Source organism: Helianthus annuus, chromosome 12 (genome assembly GCF_002127325.2).
Source record: "Helianthus annuus cultivar XRQ/B chromosome 12, HanXRQr2.0-SUNRISE, whole genome shotgun sequence".
NCBI lineage: Eukaryota > Viridiplantae > Streptophyta > Magnoliopsida > Asterales > Asteraceae > Helianthus > Helianthus annuus.
Window position 1 is genome coordinate 19688765 of NC_035444.2, and position 18696 is coordinate 19707460.

At 37.0% G+C, this 18696-nt stretch overlaps 1 protein-coding gene across 1 annotated transcript; it reads right to left on the reverse strand.

Moving 5' to 3' along the window:
• Positions 1–10697: 10697 nt before the first annotated feature.
• Positions 10698–15406, reverse strand: LOC110894302. Its single transcript, XM_022141505.2, has 5 exons — positions 15034–15406; positions 13604–14931; positions 11573–11986; positions 11260–11492; positions 10698–11182 (listed from the first exon to the last, which is right to left on the reverse strand). The coding sequence occupies exons 1-5, from the start codon at positions 15177–15179 to the stop codon at positions 10928–10930; spliced, it is 2376 nt and encodes a 791-aa protein (XP_021997197.1). The 5' UTR covers positions 15180–15406; the 3' UTR covers positions 10698–10927.
• Positions 15407–18696: the final 3290 nt, after the last annotated feature.

The following is an 18696-nucleotide window of genomic DNA, read 5'->3' on the forward strand; positions in this document are numbered from 1 at the left end:
ACAACTTGTGAACATATTTTACAAAAATATTTATTTACAACATTTTCATGTGTCACTAGTATCCATATACTTACTTTATTTCCAAAAATAGTGTAAGGATCATGATCTTTCAAAAACCGTCTTTTAAACTTGGTTTATTTAGGAAAATCATTCACAAGTTTTAGATCTACAAATTTACTAGATCACTTTGTTTGTTATTTTACAAGAAATCATTTTGTCACCAAGTTCATGTCTAAATAAGGAGGTGATTCTTTTATGTAAACCCCTAATCACCTCCTACTTGTTAAATCATGTTTTTAATCATAAGTTAACAAGTTTCATATAATGATTAACAACATATTTCTAGTAATCAACAAGCAAGCATCAACATATACCCATCAACATCATACTAGCATCATTTCATCATGTTTCATCTTTATGTAAAGCTTTAGGTTCATGATTTATGTTTGTGTTCTTTTAGTGTTTCGTGTTATAATCAACATACTACATCTTTTCACCATTAAAGTAGAAGTAAACAAGGATTATCAATAACTTACAACTAGCTCAAAGGCTAGGGAAGAACTCTTGTGAAAAAGATGAGGAAAATGGTGTGAAAAAGCAAGTAAGTGAGCTCCTTGGTGATCCACAAGCTTCAAGCTTCTCAAGGGATCTTCTAACACATGAATGGAGCTTAAAATTGGATGAACATGGTGGTGATAAGGTGGTGGTGGTGGCGGTTACAAGTGAGCCGAGAGAGGGAGAGAGAGTTAGTGAGAGATGGTGTGTGATGTTGTGAATGATATGTAAATGTGACAACTCGCACTTCAGAACCTTTCGTGTACTTTGATGTAGCCGGTGTGAACGCTATGTGACTAACTAATATGATTGTTTGTGATGAAATGCTATGTTTTCGTTATGTGATTATTATGTGAATGTGTGCATATTAACAACCCTTAGTCGCACAACCTAGCCCAATCGTACAACACATTTGGGCCACACTATAATGTTTTCACCCACACTCCTCTCGGCCCTCCGCACTTTCATGGGCTTTGCACTAGTTCTCTCCATGTTTGTGTTGCATTGTATTTCAGAATACGTGATTCGAAGCGAATGTTTTGAGGATATGTTTGTATTATGTGTATACGAGTTTCGACGAATGAATTACTTGTATGGTTGTGGGTCACACACTTCTCCTCGATCGCACATCTCCACCGTGGTGGGCATATTCTCGGCCCAAACACCCCTCTCGTTCCAACGGTTCAACAAAGCCTAGTAGCTAGGCCCAACCCTTAATTGTACGCATACATCTAGCTAGTTAGAAGGGTTGGTTCTCATGACACTTCAAAACACAAAACATACAAACCCTAAACTCCTCTCAAACTCGATGGCAGTTCCATAGTTCGAGCCCCTTTGTGACGTCTCCTCCGCCCCATTCAAATCGACAACGCACTATTTTCTGATTGGTACGATTCTTTATTTTGTGGTTTATCTTCTTTGCTTACTGTGGTTATGTACTAGTATATTGAATATGGCTTAAGTTTTGGTGTGAGATCATGTTTCGTATATGTGATTATAATGTTAGTAACATGTATGATCAAAATATGATTAATTGATGTTAATTGAACGAAGGGATGTTGTTAGTTAATTAACATGGTGTGTTAATAAGAAGGTTGTGAAGAATCGGCTAGGATGATAATCATGAAACCGAAAACGGTGAGGGTGTTTAATCAGAGATTGAGGATTCATGTTAGGGTTGGTGAACGTGACGAATAAATAAGTGATGAATCTGACTTTATGACTCGATTTCCGATGTTGATAGCCTAGGGTTATTGGTTTATACATGGTTAGTGATTAATGTGAAAAAAAAAATACGTGGATGGATATTGATGACCGATGCACTAGGTTACGAGCATGATTTGAATTACAATTATATGTTGAAACTATTATTATGGTGCTTGATTAGGTAGATTTCGAATGATGATGATGACAATGAAACTGATTGAATAATTAAGGTAGTGGGTTAATTGTGTAATTGATTGATTGTGCAAAAATGGAATGTAACTGCCTTGCCAAGATTTACGGCTTGAATAACAAACCGCACATCACCTGATCGCACATTAGGGTGTTGTATGAACTAAACTGCATGATAAACAATTAACCGTTGCACTGCACTGATCGCACATAGAGCCAATCGCACAACCATGTATTGGGCCTTTAAGATGAGGCACGAGTTTAAACTTGGTCGCACAGGATGAGGCAGGTCGCTCAAGCCGAAGCTGGTCGCACAAGTTAGACCTAATCGCACAAGCCCAGGTCCACTCGCCCACTTCATTGGGCCGCACCCCAACTAATGTGACGGCCTTGTTTTGAATCGCACAAGCCAGAGGGACCGCACACTTCCCTTTTAATCGCACACTCATATGAATGATGAATTATCTGTTGAGGGTAAACGTGAATTGTGCATGTATGGTGTGAACTTATAAGTGAACCGAATACTTGCTATGCGATGACTATGATCTGTTAGGTGCATGATTAACTGTTACGACTTGTATTATGTTATGTGTATTGCTGGTATGCTACTGGTGTAATGTATGCAACGAGTACGTGATCTATATGTTTACGAAACTGACTGTCTTTGGTAACCACGGTAGGGTTTGGTGGACCAACTTGGGACGGGTAATGTAATGTACCATACCGAGCAATCTAAGGTGAGTTCACACTCTTACCAAGGCATGGGATTCCCGGGGTTGGGAATGGGATTGGACAATTACTCGTACTTTTACAACTGCTAGACTATCTTCCATCGTCCTCGGATTATGAAGGGCACTTACGTAAAACCTACGTAAACTTGTAATTACTACTGTCCTCAGGTTTCGAGGGACACTTACGTAAAACCTACGTATACTTGTGCTTACTACTGTCCTCGGGTTTCGAGGGACACTTACGTAAAACCTACGTAAACCACACGCGTACCACTGTCCTCAGGTTAACAAGGGCACTTACGTAAAACCTACGTAAACCTCGTACGTACTCCTATTCTCAGGTTAAGAAGAACACTCATGGTTACAACTAGTCTAGCAACATACAACATGGGAAGCCCCCCACTAAATATCGTGAAAAGGTTTGGGAAACAGGGTAAACTGGTTAATCATATTTTTAACTATGGGAAACCCCCATCATCTATGGATATGTTTGGGAAACAGGGTAAACTGGTTAATCATATTTTCAACATGGGAAACCCCCACGGCAAGTGAGCCAGCTAAAGACAAACTACGTTTTCGTAAAACACTTAAAACGAACACCCAACTGTGAACTCGCTCAACATTGTTGTTGACTTGTTGTTACATGCCTTGCAGGCCTTTAGGTGCATATCAAAGGAACTTGCTGTCTGAGAAGCTGGAGTGGTCATGGGTCGGGACACAAGGAAACGCAACATAAGACTAAGAGCTTACATGTGATTTTATAAACATTTATTGAGTTGAATATGCTTCCGCTGTAAACTGGGAAATATTGTACATTGTTGTTAATAAATGAAAGTTTATTTAAATATACTCATGATGTTCAATGTGATTGGTGGCTAAGATCCTGGTCAGTCACGCCTCCAAGCGGTGGTACTCCGCATGTGGATTTTGGGGGTGTGACAGGTTGGTATCAGAGCCATTGGTTATAATGAACTTGGTTTTAAAAAAAGGGAAACTATTTTTTGTAAAACCAGACTATAACCGGATAGTTCTGAAAACGGGAATACGACCATGACACTCAGCTCCAGATTGCAAGGTTCGTCTCTCTTATACTCATTGTACTACATAAGATATTGCATGTGATTGCACGCTTAGCACCATAATACGAAATCATGAACACTTGCACGTTTTATGTGACTGATAGGGTGGCAAATCCCTAAACTTTAATGACCTACGCTATGTGATACTCTTTGATTGCTACTTGAGTAAGAGGAACCATTTGACATGCGTTAAGAGGAGCTGAGATGAGCATGCAAATCATGATATTATTGTGGGTGCACACATAATGATAAAATGGGGTGCATGTGAGTCCCAGTTAGGCTTAACAAGTGGAAAAGGGGTTCTGTCCTGTTATTTGATCGGTATGAAACATAACCAACCTATAGGGGCCATAGCAGTAATTGTCCCCTGCTTAAACTCAAACGTGAACCTCTCATTTATCGTTGGATTCTTTCAAAACTCGATGTTGTCGAGTGTTACCTGAACACCCATCAGAACACCTAGCGAACCGTGTAGAATGTTAGGTGCTTATACGAACGTCCCCGAGTTGGATGTCCCCGCGTCGAATGATTGAACGATACCTTTCCTACTCCTCCTCGTTTACTGAAACTCATGGATTGACGTCTTCGATCCCGAAGTATGATCACTTCTACAACACTCTCGTATCAGACAGTGAGCTACTCAAACCACTCGTAACGACGACGAACAGGAGGATGAGCGTAGCACCTTACCGACCTCAGTACGGGTTAAGTTAAAACGTCATCAACCTAAGGGACAATGACAGTTTTGGGAGCTCTAGTAGCAGTAGCAACAACACTGGATGTGGTACTCACGATGGACATTTAGGATTGGTGTGGACAATGCCAAGATTGTAATAACATGGTGGCCCTCATGCTTTTAGTAATAAATCACTTCGTCACTGTTCAGCTCAACCCTGGTACATCTCGAAAACCAAACTTGCTGTGGAAACGGCAAATGGCGAGCCTATTGAAACCTCATATGGGTGTTGGAATGCAAACACGACCTTGTGGGACAAGTGATCGGCGTCGACCATCCTTCTGTTACCCTAGATAGATTTGATGCAGTAGCCGTGTGGATTGGCTACCCAGATATCGTATACATACACCCAGTGAGGAGAAAACTATGTACGGAGAAATGTTACCTATTTGTAGCGTGTCAGAGCGGCACAACGGTTAACTTCATTTCAGCAAGAAAGGCCAGGGGTGTCTACGGAAGGATTACCCCGCAATGTTAACCCTCAGCACGGATGTCAGGATTAAGGAAAGGAGGATCGAGGGTCCACCAATTATTCGTGACTTCTCCCTAAATGTTATCTACACGAGGTGACTGTGAAGAACCGCCGTTCTCTTCCACGTATTGATGACTTATTCAACCAGTTGCAAGGGCACTTACGTAAAACCTACGTAAACCACACGCGTACCACTGTCCTCAGGTTAACAAGGGCACTTACGTAAAACCTACGTAAACCTCGTACGTACTCCTGTTCTCGGGTTAAGAAGAACACTCATGGTTACAACTAGTCTAGCAACATACAACATGGGAAGCCCCCCACTAAATATCGTGAAAAGGTTTGGGAAACAGGGTAAACTGGTTAATCATATTTTTAACTATGGGAAACCCCCATCATCTATGGATATGTTTGGGAAACAGGGTAAACTGGTTAATCATATTTTCAACATGGGAAACCCCCACGGCAAGTGAGCCAGCTAAAGACAAACTACGTTTTCGTAAAACACTTAAAACGAACACCCAACTGTGAACTCGCTCAACATTGTTGTTGACTAGTTGTTACATGCCTTGCAGGCCTTTAGGTGCATATCAAAGGAACTTGCTGTCTGAGAAGCTGGAGTGGTCATGGGTCGGGACACAAGGAAACGCAACATAAGACTAAGAGCTTACATGTGATTTTATAAACATTTATTGAGTTGAATATGCTTCCGCTGTAAACTGGGAAATATTGTACACTGTTGTTAATAAATGAAAGTTTATTTAAATATACTCATGATGTTCAATGTGATTGGTGGCTAAGATCCTGGTCAGTCACGCCTCCAAGCGGTGGTACTCCGCATGTGGATTTTGGGGGTGTGACAGTAAAGATCTTAGATATCTTTCCCCATACTTAAAGATCTCCTCTTCTAATATTTTGGCCACTCCATTAAGCAAGATCACAAATAAAATCTAGAGAAAATCCAGTGGGATATGGTGGTCTTGGTGGTGGGTCCCTTGGACCGTAAATGGTGAGGGGGGGGGTTAATTGTAAATTTTGTGGGTATGTATGTAAATAATAGTTCAAATCCAAATATACGGTTACATGTTTTAGTTAGGAGGTTTCTAGTAGGTGTTATGGTGTACGGGGATCATAACTAGCTAAGAAATAATTAAACAATTTTTCTTGCAATATTTTGGTGTCCCGGGTAATGTCCGGTTGTTCGGTTAGATACCGTTCCGTTAAAGTGCTAAGTTATTTCATATAGTGTCCTATATATATCTTTTTGTAACACTTTTAATTCCCAACACTTAGGAAAACATACAGGACTATTTAGTCAATTTTCTGCACACGACTAGTATGTTAACCAGCACATGTAAGTATGACGCAGTAAATTAGAAAGCAATTAAGTAATTCAGCACAGTCACCAAGCTCTTTAATTATCATTAATAAATCGTATAGATACATGCAATTATGAGGGTTGTCACATTCTCCCCCGTTAAGAAAATTTCGTCCCGAAATTTAGCACGTGGTTACTGAGAAAGCTAGTTATATTGTGTGGTTTCCTGGTTTTCCTGGGGTGTCACAATTGTTAACATAATCTCGTGTTTTCTCATGCTCCTTCTCATTTAACGTAATTAATATTAATCAAGGGTAAAGATCAAATAGGAAGTTAATTTTCTCTAGGAAGGATAGGAAGCCATAGGATTATGACATGTGGCAAATTTTAAAATAAAGAGAAAGGGTATTTTAGTCAATCCAACTCTTTCTTCTTCCTTTTTCAAAACCCAGTAAATTCAAAAACCCATCATTTTCAAAATCCACCATCTTCAACTATTTCTTCACTTTATATCTCAATAATCACTACATTATAGTGCGATTTTCATCACAAATCAATGATTCAGAACCCGATCAACGTGTTTTTCAGCTTTTTTTTTGAAGAAAACCCAGTTTAATTTCATAAAAAAATCTCGTTTTTTCCGGTGATTTTGGAGATAATCACTCGATTCGTTCGATTCGAGCGTTGATAAGTGTTTCTATCATTCAAATTCCGTCAATTGATGAAGAAATCGGCTTCGATCCATGTAAGAAATTCTTTAATTTCATTTTCATGATCTGGGTTTTTTATTTAGTCATTGCGTTTTACGATCTTTGCGGGGGTCCGGGGGCGGCAGCCCCCGGTAGCGGGGTCCCAGGGGCGGCAGCCCCTGGCGGGGTCCAAGGGGCAGAGCCCCTGGCTGGGGTTGAGCTGTACTAAAAACGCATCAGAAAAATTAAATTTCCATAAATTGGCTCATTTCGAAGACAGTAATTCGTAGACAATTCAGACAGTTCACAGTGACAGACAGTTTTATGTGTCCATTGCGTTTTAGAAATAAGACAGTTCACAGTGACAGACAGTTCACAGTGACAGACAGCTATTGCGTTTTAGAAAAAAACACATTTTTAAGTGTTTTTAGTCATTGTGTTTTAGGTAAAACACATTTTTTAGGTGTTTTCAGTCCATTGCGTTTTAGAATGAGTCATTTTTAAGTGTTTTCTGGCCATTGCGTTTTACATATAAGACATTTCTTTGTGTTTTTGGTGCATTGCGTTTTAGGTAAAACACTTTTTTATGTGTTTTCAGTCCATTGCGTTTTAGAAAACAGACATTTTAAGTGTATTCTGGCCATTGCGTTTTACAAATAAGTCATTTTTTTGTGTTTTTGGTGCATTGCGTTTTAGGTAAAACACATTTTTATGTGTTTTCTGGCCATTGCGTTTTACAAAAAAGTCATTTCTTTGTGTTTTTTGTGCATTGCGTTTTAGAAAAATGTCATTTTTTAGGGTTTTTTTTTCATTGCGTTTTACGATACTGGGGTTTTTTCTATTGCGTTTTACGCAACTGGGTTTTAAATTTTTTTTTTCAAAATATAGCAATAGTATACTCGTTTTAAAGATAAAAAAACACTCGTTTTTTTGGTGCAATTTTTATAAAAAAATAATGTCGTATGAAAGAGTTATTAACGTTTAAAAAATGGGGGGAATTGGAGGAGAGAGAAACTATTGGCTTGGATTGACTAGATTGCCCCTGAAAAAAGTCACGCGCCTCTTTTTTTACTTTCAATTTCCCTGATTTAATCTTAGCCCTTGATTAAGTAAATGGATGGTCAAGATCACTTCCTAGCCTTCCTAGCCAAATAAACTTCCTATTATATCTCCTAAAAATTAAAGAATTAAAGATGTTCAATTAATCTAAGATACCTTAGTTAATGTAGCAAATCTTACACTAGATATGATTGTTTAGTTGATAAGTTAGGGAATAAAGAATTAAAGATGTTCAATTAATCTAAGATGTTTATTGGTATCTTTACTTTTCAAGTTTTCCTAAAAACCTTCACTTTTTCTATAATGTACAAACTTTTATAATCGTTCACATTATGCCATATCATCCGGATTTGAGTTACCCAGATTGTGATGCTCTAATCAAAATGCACACCTTACTTAACCTATACGGAAATATCTTGTTTAGTGGCTGAAGAATATATATTTAAAAGGTAGTAGCATTCCATCTCCAATGATTAAAGTAGGAATATTGGATTTTAAAAGCGAAAATGTCACAAAATAGTAACAAAGTTTTAAAAGTGTTCTAATTAGGTCACTCGTATTGTTTTTTTTCCGAATTAGATAACTTAACATTCAAATCAAACCATGTCATTTTTTCCATGTGTCAAGAAAAATATGGAGCATAAGATGTTGGGGTTGGATTATTTTAATATATGAAATTTTATTTATTAAAAATAAGAAAATTTTAATTGTATTAAAAATTAAAAAAAAAAACAAGTTACAATCCACGTCATCACTCGACGTTAGCATCAAATAAAAGGGAAAAAAGAAACAAAGATCCACATTACCACGGTTATCTATGAAATGGATGAAAAACCTTTAATTTTGATGATAAATGAATGTTGAGTGACCTGATTGGAACACTTTTGAAACTTGAGTAACCTGATTAGAACACTTTTAAAACTTGGTTACTATTCTACAAAGTTACCCTCCTAACTATTCGCCGTATTCGTCGTTGGCCGCCAACAGTCTTAACTTTAAAAATAACCACTGGCAGTCCTAACTTTTAATATACTGGCCTCCAATGGAGCCTGACTATTCTACAAAGTTACCCTCCGGTCGCTGGAAAAATGGTTTTGCCCGGAAAACTCTTTTTTTTTTTGCCAGAAAATTCAACATTTTCGTCCCGAATCTCTTTGTAACCTTATTATAGACCTTTGGGAACCTTTTTCGTAAAAACCCCAATTATTAAAGTCACCGGAAAACTCCTTTTTCGCTGGAAAACTTTTTTTTTCGCCAGAAAACTCAACTTTAACCTTAGATCGGACCTTTAGAAACTTTTTCCTGGACAAAAACGGTTTTCCGGTGACATTTATGTTTTGAAATTCTAAGCAATAAATACATCAATTTATACGGTTTTTCTATGTTTTGAATGACAGAAGGTCGTAGTCATGGACAAGACACAAGAGGACCAACTAGAAACTAGCACAACATAACGTGCGATACTAGCAATAGTTCATGGATAGCTTAGAAAAGATTGTCAAACTCCATACCATTCTATCTCGCGTGGAAGAGTCGTGGATACTCCATGATCGGCCCAATACTATTTTTAAGAAGTGTGATAGTGTCACCAACGATCACATGTACATGGCTGTAAATTTTTTTTTCCCAAACTTTAGGCAAATATATTATATTATACTTTGGTTAAAATAAGTACTATTTTGTGGGTTTGTTATCTATGTTGTAAGAGCTTTACAACAAGCCAAACCGCATCCAAAATCAAAGTTAGGGTAAATGAGACATGGATGCTCAAAGTTGAGACCTGAACTAAGGAAAGTTAAGTAAAAGCCGAAAGAAAAGTGGAACTTGTCCCACATAGTAGGGAAAGAAAAAGGAATGACTTATATGTGGAACCTTTCCTTCCTCATTGTTCCCTAAGCAGCACCACAATTTGTGGATCCGCGGGCGACATCCCATGGAGTGCGAGTTGCGCATGACCAGGTGGCGACCTGGTCTGCATGGCGGATCCAATAGGTGTGCGCGTGGCGTGAGGCTCCACATGGCCCGTTTGCGCAGCGCATCCATGTGTACGCCTTATGGATGACATGGCGCATGCGGGGAAGCAGGTCTCCACTACGTGGCATGCAAGCTGGCAGGCCAGCTCGCGTGGCTAATCAGCAGATCGATTTCAACGATGATATGATAAAAAAGGATGATGATGGTGGGGTAAGTGGGGTCAGGGGGTTGGGTGATGCCTTACGAAAAATTAACAGTAAAGTGTAATTTGTGTCCCTGTGGTTTGATGGCGAAATCAACTTGCATTTCCAAACTTTTTTTGGGCCACTAGTGTAGAGACTTGTAAATATTGGGATTGGTCGTTTGAGCTAACCACCTCCAAAACATTCAAGTTTACCTTGTAATGCTCTCATAAGCAATAGAAATCGTGTTTTGCATACTTACACTGCGTTTCGCTGTAAAGTCATCTGAATCGCTACACAGTCGAGTATAAACAGGTAAACTTAGAACAAATCTAAGTCCTACACGGAAGGGTCAAAGGATAACTATGTGACCGTTGGTGATGACTTGGTAAGACGAAATTTATAATAAAAAAAAAAGTTTTGTTATTTTGACTTGTATAAACAGTAATTAATATAAAATCTTTAAATTATTTATTAGATTTTTATATACAAAAGGACATTGTTGAATTTATTTAATAAATTAACACACCATTACAATGAAGCTTCATTAAAAGAAGATTTCAAATTCCATATATAACATACATAAAATAATTTTACAAAATTTCTACCTTTTACTAATATTCACTACTGGATCCACTCCTTCTCCATCTTCCTTTGAAAAAAAAAACCATGGATCAAAGATAAAGAAGCGGGATTATCGCAGATTCTACTCATTACTCGACCCAAATATATACTTTTCAACATGGGAAAATCAGAAACAGACTATCTTCCACTTGAACTTTCCGATCGATAAAGATTATGTTGTTCAACTTACTATGACACCAAAGCAGTTGATCTCTGGTCAACCTTGGCAAGTTCAAAACTCTCGAAATCAACCTTAATTCAACTTGTGAAACAAACATGTGTTGATCCAATATCGTTTCTTGTTGCTTCTGAAACCTTTTCACTATGCAGTTTCCGGTTCTTAGCATGTCTTTAAGCTTCTTCTCCTTCTGCAAAACACCGATAAAAGTTTTAAAATGCGCAAACGTAAGTACATAACTGCAATGTAAAGAACTAAAGATCAAACCTTTTGATAAATTGTTTTGATTTGCATAAAGAGGTCAGCGTCTGCAGGGTCTTGGAGATTCGCTTTACTGCCTTGAAGGATTATGGTTAAGAACAGATTGGTAGTATCTTTATCAGTGTGAAGAAAATCCCAGAAAACCGTCATCGATTCTTTGATTATTTTGGCCATTGCGGATATCGAAACCGCATCTTCTTCTTGTTGCTTCCTTGCCTTCTTTTCTTTCAAATTGTCATCTATAATTAGAAACAAGAAACAAACTTTTTTCAAAAAGTCATATTCGGATGAATGTATGATGTTTGACTTCCAAAATTACCTTTGATAGCTGGAACTTGAAGAAGACCACGAACGGCACATCGTTGCTTGGTGTAATTTTGAACCCTCGGCCCTTGAAACAGTTCATCTTCAGTGAACCTTTTAAGCAGAACATGAAACTGTTGAAACTCAATGGCAGTTTGGTTATAAGATCGATACCCTTGCGGGTCATAAAGCTGTAATTCTTTCGCTTTTTTGTATTGCCAATGAAGAATCTCCCATGAAAGACAAGCTTGTCCAACATATACAATTTCCAAATCTTTATGCAACTCAGTGACGGATTTAAGCGTCGGGTCTGCGTATATTCGTCTTAATTTGCATGGCCATAAACTTGGAAATACAACGGATTTAATCGCTGAAAGTGACGCATTTTCTCCTGTGTTTAACTGCTCTGGGTGCTTCATCCTTAGAAAATCTATAAAAACCGATAAAAGTTAAGTTATTTTTGCATTTTTGTAATATAATTATTGTCGGTATAACAGTCCTTTTCTCATCACCATTTACGGTATGGAGAAAGTTATCACCCAACAATACACATCAACTTATATGCTTGTATAAGTTTTCTTGAAAACGACACCCGTAACAAATAATTTTATTACTTAAACAAGGGTTATAAATGGGTGCCTTCAGTTCCGCACCAATTTTAATTGAGAACCGCGAGAACCGCATACACACTTTTACATATAATTGACTAGATATAACAGGAGGGGGAAATTTATGGATCACAGTTAAAGCAATATGTACAGGTTTTCATGTGATTCTCATAGTTTTGCACTTAAATTTAGTCATGTATTAAATGACCAACCCTCTATACGAGTAATGTCAATTTCATTTAAGTTATTCACCCAAACCATGCTATAAAAACTAGGGCTAACTTGTAGGTAACCTGCTAAGACACGATACCAGAAAAGTACACCATGTGATTTTTTACGTTTTTAAAAATAATCAAAATTTGAAAGTTAGGATCCATTATTTCTCCTTCTAGGTGCATAAAATATACATCTGTCTTATAGACATTGGATATAAAGTAGTTAAACAAATCGTATTCATGTTTAAATTTTTTGTTGTTCGCGTTATCAGATACCTGTTAAACCTGCTAAGACACGATTTGCCAGCCCTAATAAAAACCAGTAAAAAACCGATCTTGCAATAGTTTACAACAAAAGTGAGCAATCCGCGTAAGAAGTTAAAAAAGTGTGGAATACTATAAAGGAAAATTTACAAGTTTTGTCCTTTATCTTTATACCACTTTTCAGGCGGTGTCCTTTTTAACGAATGTTGACAGGCGGTGTCCTTTACTAGGTATTTTGTTGCATGTTTAGTCCTTTACACCAAATCCAGTTAAAAAACCTTGTTAATTGTTGGGTGTAAAGGACTAAACTTGCAACAAAATACCTAGGTAAAGGACTAAACTTGCAACAAAATACCTAGTAAAGGACACCACCTGTCAACATTCGTTAAAAAGGACACCGCTTGAAAAGTGGTATAAAGATAAAGGACAAAACTTGTAATTTTTCCTACTATAAAAAGCATATATTAATTGTAAATTTGCAATTGACATTAAGATAACTATTCACCAAATCAAGTATTGGGGTGACTATAATGAGGCTGCATGCTAAGAATAATCATTAGAGAATTTGTAGTATGCAATATGATGTATGCTATATGCTATATGCAATTTGCATAGAATAAGGATCTTGCTACCAATTATTAGTCATATAAAAAATATGGTGACCCACTTATGAATAATTCTTCCAACAAAAAGATCCCACACAAGAGAAATTTGTACAAAAAGAATCTATGTACATATTAAAAAATCAAAATTTAACAATTTAACTTAAAAAAAAATCTAATACACGTGTTTTCGTTTGTTTTACCTAAAGTCGGGTTTTAGTCAAGTTTTAAACCCGAAAATGTGAACTTTGACGAACCCAAACGCTTTTCAAGTTTTCATATTGTGGATTCTTTCGATAATGGAATTAAATTCTAGACCTGGTCTTAATGAAAATGGAAATAGGATCATAGAACTTACTAATGGCCTGCAATGTTTGGTAATTCAAGACGTCTAATTTTCGCATTTTCTCGTTGTAGCTTTTGTAGAACTTCTGAATTTCAGCCATTTGATCTCTATGCTCCAACTTTTCATTGATTTTCAAAGGTTTATAATCTTCTTTCATTCTTGGGGTTTCAACTTCTTCGAGAATAGTGGGAAGACCTCCGGTTCTCGTGTTCTTTAGCTCCATTTTCATTTGACCGATTAACTCTTGATGCTCTAACAAAATATCATCTTCTTCTTCTTTTTCTTCGTCGTCCGTATCATATTCCCATGAGTTTATGTAACTTTCTTCCTCATATTCGGTACCTTTCATCAGTTCGGTTTCTGATTCCAATGCGTTCTCGTCATCAGATTCAGAATTATGTTGTTCTTCCTCAACATCGGGTTCCGGTTCAATGCAGGCATCGATAATCTCTTCTGTAACAGATGGGGATGAACTTTCGGACTCTTGTTCAAACGGTTCGATGACAGAATCGATGTCGTGAGGACTAACTGCTAAAGATTGATCAGCGGAATCATCGGATTCCAGCTGATGATGATCGAAAGAATCGAATTCATAACCGAAACTATCATTTCTCATGAAAAAGTCTCCCAACCAATTATTAGCCTGATCAGTCTTCGAGACTTCATTTTTACCCAAATTTAACTCACTTTTCTCAAGTAAATCTTGGACTTCGTCGCAACACGAAGCATCTGTAACAGATTCATCGGATTTTTTGTCGAAAATGATTGAATCTTTAGCAGAAAGATCGACCCTTTGTGGGATTTGATATAAAGAAACCTCTGATTCCATAAAGTCATCAACTTTTTCATACGATGAAAGATTTGAATTTTTATTCATTTCTTTTTGTTCATCTTTCATGAAATCAATAACTTTTTCTAAATCTTGAATTGTCCCATTATTTTTAATGATGAAAGTATCTTCAATTGGAGGTTCTACAAACATTTCATGTACAGTAAAGCTAGCAGATTCAGGTTCTACAACAAACCCACCGAAATCTTGAACCGACACGAATTGGTACTTACTAGTAGTCGTCATACTCGTGTTACTCGACAACCCATTTTCCATGAAAACATCCTCTGTTTTCTCTAGTTTTCCCTCAGGGATACCTCTATAACCAATCAAATCTTCTTCCTTCATCTGAAACCGAAACCCGAAAGCAAACTCAGATTTCTCCTCTCCACCAAACCCATCAAATGTCGAAGAATTTGACCCGCTTGAACTTTGATCAATCCTCTCTTTTTGATCAATGAAACCGACATTTGTACCCGAAATTCCCACATGATTATCATCCATCTGTGTCCTACAAACCAGAAGAAAACCACCCAAATACCCAATTAATCCAAACTCAACAAATTTAACAGAAAATATAACAAAAATCCCCAAAATTGAAACTTTATCTTACCCCACCAGGTGTTTGATCAAATGCCTGAATGAGCTGACAACAAAAACCCATATAAAGCAGCAAACATTCATCATATTTCGCTGAACCAAATCAGCTGGAAACATGTGGCCAATGAAACTAAAGTGGGATTTGAAGGAAAGCAACATATTAAGAGGAATTTATAGTGTAATGTTTCTCATTCTTGAAGTAAAGGTTAAAGGGGTGGTGAAAAGAGTGTTGAATCAGGGAGAAATAGAATTGAGAGTGAAGAAGAAGAAGAAGAAGAAGAAGAATTGTGTTGGGTGTAATATGTTGGCGGGGATTGTGGGGTGATGAAGATATGCATATGATGCTGATGGAAAGGTATTGAACGGAATTGAATTTATTGAGAAAGACACAAACATTGTAGGTGGCCGTTAATCGCGTGAGGAATGTTAATCAAGGTTTTGAAAAGTAATTGAATTTTATAACTTTTTTTTGTTATATAAAAGTTTTCATAACCATTTAGTAATCTAAGTAAAATTATCGGGTTAAATTTGAAAAATGGTACGGTGGTGTGGTGGTATTTTTTTTTTTTTAAATAAAACTTCATTAAAACACACCTTCGATCCAAACGGGCAAAAGGCTAATATAAAACAGCACCCCGATTCAAACGGGCAAAGGGCCAAACTACAACATATACATAGGGTATTTACACCAGTCCTTCCAACTAATATTTTTACAAGACGATCTACTTTTAATCCACCAAAAACCTCTCGATTTGATCTCTATCACAATATCTTGCGCACTTCTCCTAATCTGATTGAAAATCAAGTCGTTCCTGCCTTTCCAAATATACCAATACGATAAGATAATCAAACCACGGATAATCTTTTTCTAACTTTTTCCCACCCTGAATAATAGTATTATGAATATCCATTAAATCTTTGAAATCGAATGCGAAGATCTGTGGAATGTTACACCAAACACTGATAGCTGCCCATACCCGAATAGACACCGTGCATGCTGAAAACAAATGGTCTACCGTTTCCTCATATTCTTCGTAAAAAGGGCATAAAACCGATGGAATATCCACATGCCTTCTTCTCAGATTAACTTTAGTAGCAAGTCTGTCTAAATTACCTCTCCATGCCATAATGTTACGTTTTAAAGGAATCCATTTACTCCACTCGAATTTAGGGAGGTTACAATTATCCCTATATGAAATTAAAGCCTTTTTAACCGAGTTCACCGAGAACCCCTTCTGTCTGTCCACATCCCATATCCAGACGTCTTTTTATTTGACAATCTCACAATGTTGATAACTTCTTGACACTCCTGCCATTCCTTAAGTTCAATATCTGACTCTGGAGTTCTAATCCAATTCCATGTGTATCCACCATTTCCTTGACTCGTCCCCATTCTATCTGCCACCCTGCAAGATTTAAAAGATTCCAGAGCAAACAGATGCGGCCATCTTTCCACAAAAGGGAGATCACCCATCCAATTGTCAAGCCAAAAACGAATACGTTCTTCGTTCTCTACTTTACCCAATACCACTCGATTTATCTTTTATCCCGTTAAGATCCATTTTATTAATCAATTTCACAATATTGCTCCAACATCCCGAATAGTTGCCGTTTAATGGTAAAAAGCCTCTTTAATTGATTTTAAAATGACACGCTCCCACCATTTTCCCCCATAAACTATCCCGAATAGGTGGTGTGGTGGTAATGTATCTTCTTGTTACAAGGAGTAGGTTAGTTTGTAGTTAAAAAAATAATTTTAATAATTGGTTAAAGGCTAGGTTCAAAACTTGTTTAAGATACGGGTTGAATCAATCAAATATTAGATAGCAATTAATGGAGATTTAAGAATTACAAAACGATACTTTGAGATATTATATGATTGAAATTACGTATAAGACTGTATAAGTTGTAAACGATTCGAGCCGAGCCCGAGCTCGGCTCGGCATGCTTTTATGAAGCATGAGCCTACTATTTTAAGATCAGTTCAAGCCTATTATTTTGAGATCGAGCACGGCTCGAAAGTAAAACTCAAGAGCTCGAATTCAATTCGGCCCAATATAATTTGAGAACAATTATAAACAAGCTAAAAGCTCAGCTCGAGCTCGCTTCGGTAGCCTAAACGAGCCAAAGTTCGGCTAGAGTTGGGGTCATCAATGTTAAATAACAGGTAAATTATATATAAAAATGATGTAAAATTTGTTTGGGCTTGTTTAGGCTCACGGGCCTAAACAAACTTTGTATGTAAAGCTTGAGCTCGGGCTTGATAACTAAACGAGTCATATATCAGGCATAAGCTTGATAACATAAGCTTGATAACTGAACGAGTCATATATCATGCCCGAGCTTGTTAAGGCTTTGACTAATTCAAGCTTTTTAATGATTCGATCCCGAGTAGCTCTCAAGCTGCTCCGCCCCGTTTACACCCCTAATAAATAGAATAAAATAAAATGGGTAAACAAAATAAGTGAAAAAAAAATCACTAATTCACATTGTGTTAGCAATTATATTAGGTATAGATATTATAGTATTTGAACAACAAAATTTGGCAATAGTGGATTGGATGAAACTTGGTCATGTTAATTTCGTTTCTTTTCTTTTTTTTTCCTTTTTTTATGGCAGTTACTCTGTGAAATACATGTTTGGAAAATTGTATAAAGATGGTTGTGTGTTTATGCAAGTTATTTACACTGTATTATGTTAGGCTGAATGGCAGCAGGGATAATGGTTGAGATATGATTCATCACGTAGAAACATAAATGGAAGGTTACATTAGGGGTGTGTATGGGTCGGTTTGGTTCGGTTTTTACTATTAACCATAACTATAACCGCTAGTTCGGTTATGGAGTTTTGGTAACCATAACCATAACCAAACTTCGGTTATGGTTAATCGGTTATGGTTCGGTTTTGGTTGATTTCGGTTAAGTAACCAAGCAAGGTTTGAAATAAATAGGGTTGTGCGTGATTTGAACTTAGCTTGAGCCTATTTTCTAAGATAACGGAGACTAAACTGTTTGGTTAAACTACCGATTTAGGGTTCTTTTTAATAATGTAATTCTCAAACAAAAACAATTATGGCCATAACACCTTAGTTATTTATCAAAATAAATAACATCTACATCAAGATCATTTTGTTACTAACATATTTTTATCTTACTAAAAACCCTCTATATGGTTTTGTAAAACACAAATCCATTATGTAAAGTTAACGTCACAAGTTCGGTTCGGTTTCGGTTATATCGTTTAACCAAAGCTTCATAACCATAACCGATTGAGCGGTTATACAGAGTTTCATAACCATAACCATTGGTTATATTGGTTATTGGTTATTAGTGGTTCGGTTATGTCGGTTATGGTTCGGTTATTGTTTATGGTGGTTAATTTGCTCACCCCTATTGTGCATGAATATAAAATGGCAGTTACACCACCCTCTTGCCTGATCTACCATGATTCGCATGGATTAAACCATGATAACCATTGTCCTCTTTTCCATTTTCCAATATTTTCTTTGCTTTTTCTTTAGACAAAATAAATTAAAATAAATAAGGGGATAGTGGTTTGGATCATGACCACACCCTTAAGATAGTGATTTTGGATGGTGGATTAGAGGTAGGTGACATGATGATGACGTAGAGGGTTATGGTGGTCATGAGAGTCATGACCACACCCTATAGCCTTA